At 32.3% G+C, this 13,354-nt stretch overlaps 7 protein-coding genes and 1 non-coding gene across 8 annotated transcripts; 5 read left to right on the top strand and 3 right to left on the bottom strand.

Moving 5' to 3' along the window:
* Positions 1-1,808: 1,808 nt before the first annotated feature.
* On the top strand, positions 1,809-2,471 carry TPHA0J01350 (uncharacterized protein; the record flags this gene model as incomplete). The annotated part of the gene is made up of 1 exon (XM_003687343.1): positions 1,809-2,471. One exon carries the CDS (start codon positions 1,809-1,811, stop codon positions 2,469-2,471), a length of 663 nt encoding a protein of 220 aa, XP_003687391.1.
* Positions 2,472-2,946: 475 nt separating this feature from the next.
* Positions 2,947-4,365, top strand: LPL1 (putative hydrolase; the record flags this gene model as incomplete). Its single annotated transcript, XM_003687342.1, has 1 exon — positions 2,947-4,365. One exon carries the CDS (start codon positions 2,947-2,949, stop codon positions 4,363-4,365), a length of 1,419 nt encoding a protein of 472 aa, XP_003687390.1.
* A 130-nt stretch (positions 4,366-4,495) lies between these two features.
* On the bottom strand, positions 4,496-4,936 carry AIM29 (Aim29p; the record flags this gene model as incomplete). Its single annotated transcript, XM_003687341.1, has 1 exon — positions 4,496-4,936. The coding sequence occupies one exon, from the start codon at positions 4,934-4,936 to the stop codon at positions 4,496-4,498; it is 441 nt and encodes a 146-aa protein (XP_003687389.1).
* A 219-nt stretch (positions 4,937-5,155) lies between these two features.
* TPHA0Jtrna7K lies at positions 5,156-5,251 on the bottom strand. Its single transcript has 2 exons — positions 5,214-5,251; positions 5,156-5,192 (listed from the first exon to the last, which is right to left on the bottom strand). It is a non-coding gene; the product is annotated as a tRNA-Lys (tRNA).
* Positions 5,252-5,609: 358 nt separating this feature from the next.
* Positions 5,610-7,016, top strand: NOB1 (rRNA-binding endoribonuclease; the record flags this gene model as incomplete). Its single annotated transcript, XM_003687340.1, has 1 exon — positions 5,610-7,016. One exon carries the CDS (start codon positions 5,610-5,612, stop codon positions 7,014-7,016), a length of 1,407 nt encoding a protein of 468 aa, XP_003687388.1.
* A 785-nt stretch (positions 7,017-7,801) lies between these two features.
* Positions 7,802-9,574, top strand: SIS2 (phosphopantothenoylcysteine decarboxylase complex subunit SIS2; the record flags this gene model as incomplete). The annotated part of the gene is made up of 1 exon (XM_003687339.1): positions 7,802-9,574. The coding sequence occupies one exon, from the start codon at positions 7,802-7,804 to the stop codon at positions 9,572-9,574; it is 1,773 nt and encodes a 590-aa protein (XP_003687387.1).
* A 611-nt stretch (positions 9,575-10,185) lies between these two features.
* Positions 10,186-11,205, top strand: DRE2 (electron carrier DRE2; the record flags this gene model as incomplete). The annotated part of the gene is made up of 1 exon (XM_003687338.1): positions 10,186-11,205. The coding sequence occupies one exon, from the start codon at positions 10,186-10,188 to the stop codon at positions 11,203-11,205; it is 1,020 nt and encodes a 339-aa protein (XP_003687386.1).
* A 317-nt stretch (positions 11,206-11,522) lies between these two features.
* Positions 11,523-12,641, bottom strand: TPHA0J01290 (uncharacterized protein; the record flags this gene model as incomplete). Its single annotated transcript, XM_003687337.1, has 1 exon — positions 11,523-12,641. One exon carries the CDS (start codon positions 12,639-12,641, stop codon positions 11,523-11,525), a length of 1,119 nt encoding a protein of 372 aa, XP_003687385.1.
* Positions 12,642-13,354: the final 713 nt, after the last annotated feature.

Here is a 13,354-nt window from a genome sequence, read left to right as displayed (position 1 = left end):
GAATTCACCTTAGTAGAATTATGTGTGAAGCCAATTGAGTTAGTGAATAAATTCCATAAAATTTTTCGATGAGGTATCGAAAAATCAAAAGTGAAAAATTATGTATGGGAAAAAGGTGAGCCTATCATCAACAACGAACAAAATCACCGTCCATCACAAAACAAACGTTTATTTTTGATGTTTTTCTAAAAACAAAACCAATTATCAAGAAAAAACGCGCGTTGTTTCCTAAACAGGTAAAAATATAATAAAAATATGAAAATGAATAATTTCAAGTGACTGTTTTATTAAAAATATACCTTGAAGGCCTAACCTTTGTCCATTAACGTGCGTATGCAACACAACATAACAAGGCTCACGCTACTTGGATGAATGAGGACACGTCGTCTATAGCAATTCAAGTAAACAAGTGTCTCTAAACCACCGTATTACAACAGCCTCACGACATCGAAAACCAATACTACCTAGTAATCAATTACCATTACAAGGCAGAGATCATACAAGTTTGCAACAGTTCGCAATTTATGACATGGTCAGATATTCAACCCTCTTTTCTACTAAAACTAATATAGTTTCTTTGTATAAAGGACCTTGTTTTAAACAAGAAGAGGGTTCCTAGAAAACTCCTAGAAAATTATCTTGAGCTTCTATGAACTTCAACTATTTACTGCACTCATCTTGTTATTATTGTGATGTATATATATAGATCTATGTCACCCACAGTGATTATTACCCCTTTTGGGAGTTCTCGGTTTTAACTTATTTGACTATTCTAGGAGGTCACTTCGTTAGTTTTCATATGGATACTACTTTGTACTGAAAAAATAATGAACCATTACACATATTCTTAAATTTATATAATACGATTAGTACAACTAAAGAGACATTGATGAACACGTACGTATACAGTATTACAACAACACTAAGTCCTTGTTGTAATACTCAATGTAATTTCTTGCGACTCTTGCAAGTAGCTATCTTTCGAAAGTTTAAGAGAATACGAAATGCTTTATTTTTCTAGAAGAGGACAGGGATCGAGCCATGGCCAAGACTCGTAATACTCTTTTTAATACAGTTTATTAAAACGTAAGTATTGCAATAATGTGAATTTCTTATTCCATCTTTCGAATTTTTATATGTGTTTCATAACTTGTTTACACAAGGAGATAGGCCTATACAATCCTCTTCTTATATGTCGTATTTCTACCATTTCTGGTAATAATCGACATTACCCCAGATACTGTTGAGTCAAAATCACGGCACTCCGACAGAATTCAATGCTGCTAAACGTCGCAAAGTAGTAGAATAAATAAACAAATATATGTATCTTTAAGCATCGCAAGATGAGAGGGATAAAATATTACAATGTTGCCATGCCATTAGGAGTATGGAACTGTAATGAAAAATAAAATGCTGTCATCTTTATTTTATATCGTACGTTGCTTAATGTGCATTTAATTAAGGTTCTATGGGTTATCTCTTTTAGGCTCGTTAAAATAAGTTTCTAATGCTCTCGTATTTATGCAATTCTAGCATTTTTAGTTAGCTAAACAACAACAACTAAGTTGCTAACGCCCAGAGGCATGTATACATCGTTATTAGTGGTTTATTCACAACTTTAAATTTGCAAACATTAAATACATTGATAAATAAAGACATATATAAATATGTCCTTATACTCATATCTTCGTCTGTCTTGTAATCACTATAGTCATCTTTAAAAATGTCAGTAATTAATATAATTTTATGTATTAAATATATTTCTACTATAGTATCCACATATTAATAAATAATAGAACAATACAATAATGTTACATGAGTCTTTAGATGATTTAGCTTTAACAAAAGATAATATAATATTTTTTGATAATTTCAATAATTATGAGAAACAAGCAATCGATTATTTCACGTATTCCCCAGAAAACATTGATTATAATTTAACGTATGCAAAGTACTTCAATGTATTAAACACATATAAGTCAAACATTTACAATGAAAAGATCAGATTACCATCCTGTTCTAGTGATGATCCGCTAGATTACACAATTTATTTGAAAAGACTAATAAACTGTGTCTTTAGAAAATGGTCAATGAAACTGTTCAATAGAAAGGATAAGGTGGATCCGTTAGATATCAATTGGAAGAAAGATTCTGATATCACGGTATTGTATGGACCAGATTTGGCATTATCTGATTTTAAATACATAGATATCAACATTGCTCCTAATAAGTCAGAATCCCCTAACGATGATATATATGATAAACGAATGTCACCAATGACAAATAACGATTTCCTAGAATGCAATGATCACCTTTCAAGATCAACTAGCGTCGCAAGTTCTACGTCGTCAAATAATAATTCATGTAATAAAAACTTGCAATTCAAGGATACGGTATTAAGAAGATACATTTATAGCAAAGGTAACCATTACGATTTTAGAGTAATGATAAATGACTATAAACAATACTGACATGAAATCACTATACACTGTAGTTCAATCGGTAAACAACAATGCATTTCCCCACATATAACAGACGCATCTAATTTTATAATATTAAGTAATATGAATAAATAAAAGAAAATACTAGCCACTCAAGACAGAGTTAAACACTGGTAAATTACAGCAGATATTAATACTTTAGTATATTGGTTAAATGCACATAATTAAATATTTATGTCTTTTCAAACGTTAATATCGTTTAATTAAGGTTAGCTGACCTTAATTAACAATCCCTTAAGGCGTCGGTATTTTTTTAAAAACTTATTTCTAACATTACTACTACATATATATATATGTAACTCATAAAATCTTGATATGATAACATATGAACTACTGCTATGAATTCAATGAATGATCTCAATAAAGATACTTCATCCAGAATTATACAGTTATACCATATACAAGCTCATCATTTATAAGATAAAATCAGACCAAAAAAGAAGAAATGGGGAAACATTTGATTGTGCTGATCCACGGACTTTGGGGTAATTTTAAGCACATGAACTCATTAAAGAGAATGTTTAAGAAGAAGTTAAGTGCCAAAGACAATGATGGAGACGCTTATATATATTATTCTCCAATGCAAAACACCCTTTTTAAAACTTTAGATGGTATTGAAATAATTGGATACAGAACTTTGATTGAAATTTGTCAATATATCAAATATCATAATGAAAAAGAAGCTGAATCAGAAAGTGCCCATATAACTAAGATTAGTGTAGTGGGATATTCGCTTGGTGGATTAATTGCTAGATTTGTAATCGGTAAGATGTATACCGATTGTATCAATATATTCGAGAACATTGAACCACATTTATTCATGACAATGGCAACACCCCATATTGGTGTTGCTTTCTATAACAAGACTCAATTTATTACATTCTCAGCGCCAATCATGACTGCAGTGGGGAGTACTCTATTGGGCAGATCAGGAAAAGAACTGTTTATACGAGATTCTGAGACTCTTCTGGAGAAATTATCAGAAGGTGAATATATAGAAGCTCTAGCTCGTTTCAAACATAGGCTTTTGTTTGCTAATGTGAAAAATGATCGTTCTGTGGCATTCTATACTTCATTTATCACCGATATTGATCCATTCATAAGCACTGGAAACACTGTTCAATATGTTTATGAAGATTCGTTTCCACCAATCAAATTTAAAAACCACTCAATACCGAACGTTATTGAATTAAACAAACTTGACATGCAACACAAACACAAACCAACCCTTGATACTGATAAATATTTGCGAAACAACCTTACAGTTATACTTCGTGTTATCCTTGTCTTTACAGTATTTTTACCAATAATGTTGACTTTAAATACCTTAGCCACAATTCACAGATATTGGGTGACAAGGAAATACAGAAAAATAATTGAAAGCGGTATAGCTTCAAAACATGTGCAATCACAAATCGGATCAGAGGATAACATAAGAAGTTATATTGAAAGTACTTATGAATCCATTTTGATTGCAAACGACAAAGAGGAGGAAGTGACAGATGAACAAGACTCGGCGTCGAATGGAAAGATAACTGGTAATTTACTTAACAGTGATAATAAAACAAAAGAAGTATCGTGGGAACAATTTATCGAAAAATATTCTACGTTTTGGAAACCAGGTTCAAGTGATAACCAAATATCTTATCTTAGGAACTTTGAACCTTTACCATTAGATGACAAGAGAATGAAAATAATTTCTAATTTAAACCAGCTTACTTGGATAAAAATCCCAGTTTATATTAAGGCACTGAATTCACATGGTGGGATAGTTGCAAGATCTAGTCTCGAAAGCACAGGCCGCGATAGCTATGCCACTGTAGAATTAGCAGGGGAAATAGTTTTTTATTTAATGAATCATTAATACTCTAATAAAAGCACCAACTGATTTTAAAAATGCAATTTAATTAATGGAATTTTACATATAAATATATAAAGTTATAATGTAAATATATTTTATTTTTCCTTTCTGTCTGTATCTTATCTTTAACAGTCTACCATTTTTCAATAGGATTGGCTTTATATGCAACATAATCACTCAATTTATAAAAAGATATTTCAGTTTCGTTCTCAATACCATACTCAAACAATTTTTTATTAGGATTCTCAATGTCTAATGTCCAGTCGTCATCATGATCGAAGTTTATCACTAAATTAACAGTCTTGGAACCATGTGCATGTGTATAGACTTTAAAAGTGTCATACGTTATAGTACGGAATGGCCTAAATGAAGCTTCAGATTGAATACGTTTAGTTACCTCATCGAATAAATCTTTTGGCGTCTTTGTCTTCAAATCATAATTAGATAAAATGAGATTCTTAACATTTCTAAATGGGAAAGATTTAATCACTCTAACAGTAATAGTGGCATTAGTTAATGGCCTGGAAGAAGAAGTCAATGGTTCTTCAATATCAAAATCTTGAGAGGCAGACATAGTTCAGTGAGTTGAAGTTTCTTCCTGTTATTAATGATCTTAACGAACTTAGAGCTTATATATGATTAACAACGATGGTAAACAACGAAGTCACAAGTGTGTATCTATGGACATACTTGTATTAAATAAAATATATATCAAGAATTTTTCACGTAAAACCTCATTGCTGTTTTAAAGATGCTGTCGTTAGTGATAGAATCAAAAAACAAAAAAAAAGAACTCCTCATAGGGGGCTCGAACCCCTGACATTTCGGTATCCTTGGTTTAAACATGATGTTTAAAAGCCGAACGCTCTACCAACTGAGCTAACAAGGATGAGTTCTCTGATTTCCAACCAACAGACGGTACCTCCACACAAGTTGAGCCTGACGTTTCTCTTGTACTCTCATCACATTGAAATTTTTCAGATAAAAATTTTATGTTATTGATTTTGCGATGAGCTTTGAAGAAATACCTTGTAAGAAATATGAACTCTGTACTGTAATATGGCTGATTGATTGTAGTTTACACGGTTGCGCAGAATATAGTTATTTTAGAAGGCATGTTCTTTAAGGACCATATATTTACTAGTTGCATTTGTTAAGTTAATGTAAAAAATTATACACCAAAGAGTCTTCTCTACTTTGTAATTTTATTTTTATTTTTCAAACGTTTAATAGACATAGAGATAAAAATGAGCAAAGAATCATCGACTGCTCATGTCAAGGCTTTAGTACTTGATGCTACTCCACTGATTACACACCCATATTCTCATTATCAAGGGTTTGCTCAAGCTTTCTACACTACCCCAACTGTTTTTAATGAAATTAAAGATGAAAGAGCTAGAAAGAATTTAGAAATTTGGCAAAGCCTTGGTTCTATCGAATTGAGACATCCAAGTCAAGAGTCTATAGAAAGAATAAGCAAATTTGCAAAACTAACTGGTGATTTCTCAGTTTTGAGTGCAAATGATATTCATATACTAGCACTATCTTATGACTTAGAGGTTGAATTAAATGAAGGTGACTGGAGATTGAGAAAACAACCTGGTGATGATCTAAACGTTCCATCCACTGAAGAACAAAAAGATGCTACTAATGAAACAGAGAATGCCATTGAAAATTCAGATACTGAAGTACCTGTAGCCAAAAAGAAGAACAGAAGAAGAGGTGGTAAAAAGCAAAGAGCTAAAAGAGAAGCTGAAGCTGCTGCCAGAGCGACAGAAGAAGCTACTGCTACTCTAGAAACAGGAGAAAGTGAAAGCGTAAGTGAACGTTTATTGAAGGAGGAAGATGAAGAGGCTAAGAATGAAGCTACACAAGAAAACCTGGATAGTTCGGAACAGTTAAATGAAAATACCCTTGAAGATGAAGATGACGGTGAATGGATTACTCCAGATAACTTGACAAAAACTATAATAAAAGACAGTGGTGCTGATACAGAAGGTTCTCGTGGTGTCGAAGCTACTGAAGCTGAGAAGAATATTGCTTTAAATTTACCGGGCAATCAAGTTGCTTTAGCGACAGGTGACTTTGCAATTCAGAATGTAGCTTTACAAATGAACTTGAACTTGATGAACTTCATGTCAGGTTTAAAGATCAAGAGACTACGTAACTATATGTCAAGATGTCATGCTTGTTTCAGGATGTTCCCTATGCCAAAGGATGGCAAACCTCTTCATTTTTGTCCATCATGTGGTGGTCAAGGTACCTTGCTTAGATGTGCCGTTTCTGTTGATTCTAAAACTGGTAATATTACACCTCATTTGAAACGTAACTTTCAATGGAGCAATAGAGGTGTTAGGTATTCTATCGCTAGCCCATTATCTAAGAATTCTCAAAAAAAATATGGTAAGAAAGGTTATGTACACTCCAAGCCACAAACTGACGGCTATGTAATTAGAGAAGACCAAAAAGAATACGAAAAACTAATGAAACAAGAAGATTGGACAAGAAGACACAATGAAAAAGTTTTAGAAAACTGGATAGGCGGTGGTTCCGCTGATAATTATATGTCACCATTCGCTATTTCAGGTTTAAAACATCATTCAGTTAAAGTCGGAAGGAGTAGATACGTTAACAGTAACAATAAAAAGAAATAATCGTAATTTTAAGAGGAGTAGAATTATGCATGATGCATCTCATTTTATATCATTGAAGTTATCAAATATTAATGTTTTCATAAAAAATTCACTGACAGATATATATACACACACACATAAATACGTAACTTTTATATCATAAGAAAAGATTTTTAATTACATTACTCGTTCACTGAAAAAGTAAGACATAAGATATAGTATCCATATATAATAAGAAGTTGGTTGCTGTTAACTGATTCAGACTAGAGTTCTTATCATCATTCACAACCAATAGGTTTTCGATACAATCCGTCCAAGCACAGTTTTTTAATACCCGCTAACATACATATCTAAATACTCACAAATATATATCATATTAAATATATAAAACCAATTAATAACATTTAAGCCAATAACTATCTTTCTAATGAGAGGTTCTTTGTTGAGCTTGTGTGCCAGTTGATATGTCTTTGAGTTTCAAAAATATTTTGGCATCAATTTTTAAAATTTTAAGTTTTCTTAATAATGAAGAAAAATATATAAAAATCATGATAAATACAAATATACAGTAATCTTAGTCGAAGTAGTTAAATTTAATAGAGTAATTATAGGTTGCAACTGAACTACGATACATACGAAGAAGAACAAGAGGAATTAGAATCAACTAGCACGTTTTTTCCATCTATTTCGATTTAGGTTGAAGATTAATTACACTTTGAATTTTAGTTAAAATCGTTGTGGAAAATACTTTAGTAATTTAGAAATATTTATTTCGTTGGGACCATCACAATACGAAGGTTAGCATAATGTCAAAACCTTCGAATAATGGAGATAGTAACATAACACACCCTGCATTTTCAGTTGGTGTTCCAGAAGATAAAAAGAAAGAAAAGATTCACAATGGTTTAGGAACTTCAAGTGTCATCAATAATGGAATTTTAGATAACAAACAATCTCCATCTCGCAGAGAAAAATCTCCTATCATTGGTAATCAGCAAAATACGATACCTATAATAAACAAAACAAGCTTAACAGGATCAACTATTTTTAGTTCTCCAGTGGAAGGTATTAAAAGAGCACCCACTGTAACATTTTCCGACGATAAAACATCCAATATGAGAACTAATGAAAGTAATTTATTGATAGATAAAAAAGTAGTCAGAGCTATAAGTCCATTATCACAAATGACTGAAAAGAATCCTATACCGGAGATAAAATCCCAGATTATGCAACCGACTCCAGTGTGTTCTGGATTAACCTCTTCACGTACATCAAATAGTAGAGAACCAACAAATCTAATGCCTAAAAGTATTATCATGAAGCCTAACGAACCACCTACTTCAAATTCAGCATCTACTCCAGTTTTTGCAGAATCTTTATGTAGGAGTGCCAGCGTTGTATCATCCCAAGGAATTAGATCACCACTACTTTTTCAAAGTGATATACCTGCTCAACAGTTAGATTCTTTGTCGTTAGATGTTGACTCAGCTGGTTTGCAGAAAGGTGTGGTAAATATAGCAAAAAGAGAAAATGCAAAGAACTTGGACCCTCGGCTTCCTCAGGATGATGGTAGATTCCATGTATTATTAGGAGCCACTGGTGCGCTCGGAGTTTCTAAGATAAAACTAATGATTAAGAAGCTAGAAGAAATATATGGAAGAGACAAAATGAGTATTCAAGTCATATTGACTAAAGCTGCTACACAATTTTTCAATAAAAAATACTCTAAGAAGTTAAAATTGGCCTCTGCAAATGAAAATAGGAACAATACTAATACCGTCAACACGTCGAATATTGATAATAAGAGTACTACTCAAAAGAATACATTGGCGTCAAAACTCTCTTCAAATAATACATATAACAATGAATCTCCTAGTCATTCCTCAAGTTACTCTATGCTATCTCCGCTTAACACTAGCCTAGGATCACAGGTTAGTTTACAGAAGGCACCATTATCTGCCCAAGTTGAATTGCCACCTCATATTCAAGTTTGGACAGATCAAGACGAATGGACCGCTTGGTCTCAACGTACTGATCCTGTGTTACATATAGAGCTACGCCGTTGGGCTGATATTTTAGTAATAGCACCATTAACGGCTAACACTTTATCAAAAATAGCTATTGGTTTATGCGATAACTTATTAACATGTGTCATCAGAGCCTGGAACCCATCTTTTCCTATACTGTTGGCGCCTTCTATGATCAGCAGCACCTATAACTGCTACACAACTAAGAAGCACTTAAAGGTAATAAATGAAGAAATGCCATGGATAACTGTATTTAAGCCTTCAGAAAAGATTATGGATATAAATGGTGACATCGGTTTAGGTGGTATGATGGACTGGAACGAGATAGTCGATAAAATTGTGATGAAGTTAGGTGGATACCCAGTTGAAGAAGATAGTGCAGATGATGATGAAGATGATGAAAATGAGAACGATGATAAGAAAGCCGAAACTGACTACGATGATGATGATGATGACGATGACGATGACGATGACGATGATGACGATGATGACGATGACGAGGACAGTGATGATAAGAATATCATAACATCTGTTGATAAACCAAGAATATAAACTAATCATATACAATAAAGCTGGTAGTATTTAATTGTGATGATAATTGCGAAATTCAGAAACACATAGGAAATTTTTAGTAATAATTTCAAAATTTCAGACATCCTAAGTTCATATATAATCAAGTCACTTTTCTATATTATCGTTACAATACCGACGGTGGAAACCGAAATCAAAGCAGTGACTGCATCTACTATTATGCTCATAAGCTTAAGACTGTTAAAAGCATTTATAGATCATATTTCGTAGTCAACTAATCTCTAATAAGCCCTAATACATAGCTTTTCGTTTACTTCGTCATAATTCATTTAGCATTACTAATGGAATTTCTAACAGAGTAAATGTTTTTGAAATTTTTTTAACAATGACGCTAAATCGAAAAGAAAACCTCTGAGCGAAACTGTCATTTAATGACATTAGTAATATTAATTGATCACAAGCTGACATATATTTTATGAATCATATAAAGTACGGTTCCATTGTTCAATTTATTTCTAACAGTGGTCGTTATAGATTGATTAACGATATTTTGTCCAAAAATATAAATCAACATTTATAAGTCTTTTTTGCTTCGACGAAGGGATTCAAATATATACCATAGATCGAGGAACATGAAAGAAGGACTCTTATTAATACACCCTGCTATTACAACATTGCCTGAAGTACTTGAACAATTTGAAATAAATGCGTTAAAACAGAACATAAAAATTATACACCGACTTTTGATTGATAAATTGGCAAATGATGCAAGTGGGATAAGTGATAACAAATATGAAGTAATTATTTATTTGACACCAGAAAAGGAAGATGATGTAAAATTTCCAGTAACCTTTATTCCAATCATATTTGGGATGTTAAATGATAATGGATATTTCTATGGGTTAAGTGATAAATACAAATTACCAGCTTTGGTTAATGGATTTGAAATTGACAAGGAAAATAACAAATCAAGTACAACGTTAGCATATCGTTGGAGAAAGAAAACTAATTATGAGACTAACCAAACAGTAGGTTTAGTCAATAGGACAATTTCAAATATTAACAGAAACTCAAAAAAATATTCTAAAACAAAATTGCCTTCATTTAAAAAAAAACTAATTTCTGTGGGTAAAAATGTAGATATAGATAATATATCCCAAAATATGACTGCCGTGTTATCAACTCCGTTAATAGATGATAATATATTTGATGATAACAACGAAGAACTAGAAGGTGATAGTGATAAGCTGAAGTACTTTGAAAGTGCAACCACGGCTGATTTTGATGATATCGAAGAAGACTCATTATTAGAAAAAAATATTTATGGTATGGGATCAGATTCTATTACAATGCTTATCTGCGGTAAAACTAAAACAAAAACCAAGAAAGCGTGTAAAGATTGCTCTTGTGGTTTAAAAGAAGACGAACAAAAAGAGATTAATAAAATCAGAAATACCCAAAAAAGGGCTATAAAATTTTCCAAAGAAGAGTTGACAGAAGTTGATTTTACCATTGAAAGTAAACGAGTTGGAGGTTGTGGTTCTTGTACCTTAGGAGATGCTTTCAGATGTTCTGGATGTCCTTATTTGGGATTGCCTGCATTCAAACCTGGTCAGGCAATCAATTTGACTTCCATTGTAGATGATTTGTGATATCTCAAAATTAGAATTAGATGGTACTTTTACTTGCAGCGGTGATAGTAATATTTCAATTTTTGATCTCTATCATTCTAATCTAATTTTTCAATAATATATAGTTTAATATATTTGGAGGACACCCTAATAGTCCTAAGAATGTCCCATACTTTCTAAACTAAAGAAGGATCTATAAGAATATAATTTTCTTTTAATACTAATGTAATACGAGTATCTCTTCTCCATCAGAATTTTAGTATAATTTTATTTTTTTATTCCACGTTTTATATATTTGATACTAAATAGGCAGTCGATTTTAACAATCTTATCTATATTTACAAGTATTTTTCAAGAACCTTTTGAACAACCGTATATACATCATTTTCAATCATATCTGGTTTAAGCTTTCCCTCTAGCTTATCTCCTTCTTTATAAACCCCTGTCTTCACGAGACAACTATTCCAGTTATACGAATTGGCACCGATAATATCACTAGCAGGATTATCCCCAACCATGAACACGCCCATTTTACCATTGTCGAATTTTTCAAAGGGTGTCGTTGACACTATATCCCTCCAATTAGAGTATTTGGTAGCAGCTTTATTTTTTTGGGTACCATTAACGAGATGATTTCTCCATTGGATTAAAACATTATGAGCAAAATTATACGTAATATTTGTTGGTTTTCCAATGACTACGTCAGCTAGTGTTTTTCCATTATTCATACTGGAATATAGAGTATGGACTAATAATCTAAACGCACCTTGACCAAATCTATTTAATGAATATTTGTTTGCCCATAAAAGATCATTATTCGAGAAGTATATTGGAATAGAAGGTTTTTCGGATTCTTCAGTTCTAATAGTGCCAAGTTGGCCATTTTTGGAAATTAATAAGTCTGAAATAATTTGCAGATCAGCTGCCCAATCGTGAGGGTCATTGAATACCAAAATTGCATCAAAATTTTTAGTAGCAATATCTGGAATTTCTTTTGAAATTTTCATCAATTCTTCATTAATGAGACCAGAAAAAGGAGCAACATAGTTATTGTGACGTATAATGTCACTTTGGTGAACGACATCTTTAAATCCATATTCTTTGGCTACTTTCCTGACATTTGGAATTCCTACAGTTAAAACTTTATTATAATCTTTTGTTAACATCTTATAAGGTGTATGACTCAATACCACTTGTCTTTCGTCTATATTTACATCTAAAATATCAGACAACTGTTGTGCTTTTTCTTGTTCTAAGTATCCTCCTCCATTAGTTAATACTATAAAAGGGATATTACTCGAATCCAATAATTTTAACGCTTCTCGACCCTTTGGAATAGCAGTTTTACTTCTCAGCAGGACACCATCAATATCAAAAGCAAATGCCAAATTATTTGGATTGGCTGCACTTGCTGTACTATTCTTTCTAACACATGAAAGCAAAGATCTCCTAAACATAGTAATAGTAATATATGTATCTCTGGTATATTTATGACACTATTACCTCAATTGAATCTTCTATCAATGGGCGCACCTTGCGATCAGTCAATAACACACCATTATGTAAAGTTCCCAGTTATATGTAAGGTTCCTTAAATCTAGAGTCATCTTATAGGTTGAACGTTCTTTCAAAGTCGTGTTCGGAATCATTCTATTACCCTCATTTTGCTCGGAACTAAAGGCTCCAAAGCTCTTCTTCTACACCCAATTGGTACAAATGAACTAATATAGTGGGTGTCCTGAAACCCATTATATATCACTATTCAAATCTTATATTTTTCCGTTTGCATTGGCTGACAACTACTCCCTTTCAATACTTCTTCTAAGTACAAATTCAACAAAACTGGCATTGAAGAAATCATATTTTAGATTATCAAACCATTATATATCTATCGAAACTACGAATGATAAGAAACACCGTGGTTTCTGTACATGGAAATTCAATTACTTAGTGTTTAGACTTAAACTACTTTAACTGCGCTATGAACTATTCTGTTCTTCTTATTCAATTGCGATTATCCTCGAGTTATGCTATCCTAGTTAATTATTTGTATGTAAACAGATGAGAGTCTCTTTCCGGTAATTTGGATCTCTGAATCCTGATGCTGTTTCCTGCACAGATCTCTCTGTAAATTCCCGATCTCATCGTTAATAAAACTCCAAAAAATTNT

This window comes from Tetrapisispora phaffii, chromosome 10 (genome assembly GCF_000236905.1).
Source record: "Tetrapisispora phaffii CBS 4417 chromosome 10, complete genome".
NCBI lineage: Eukaryota > Fungi > Ascomycota > Saccharomycetes > Saccharomycetales > Saccharomycetaceae > Tetrapisispora > Tetrapisispora phaffii.
This window is presented reverse-complemented; position numbering and strand designations above follow the sequence as displayed.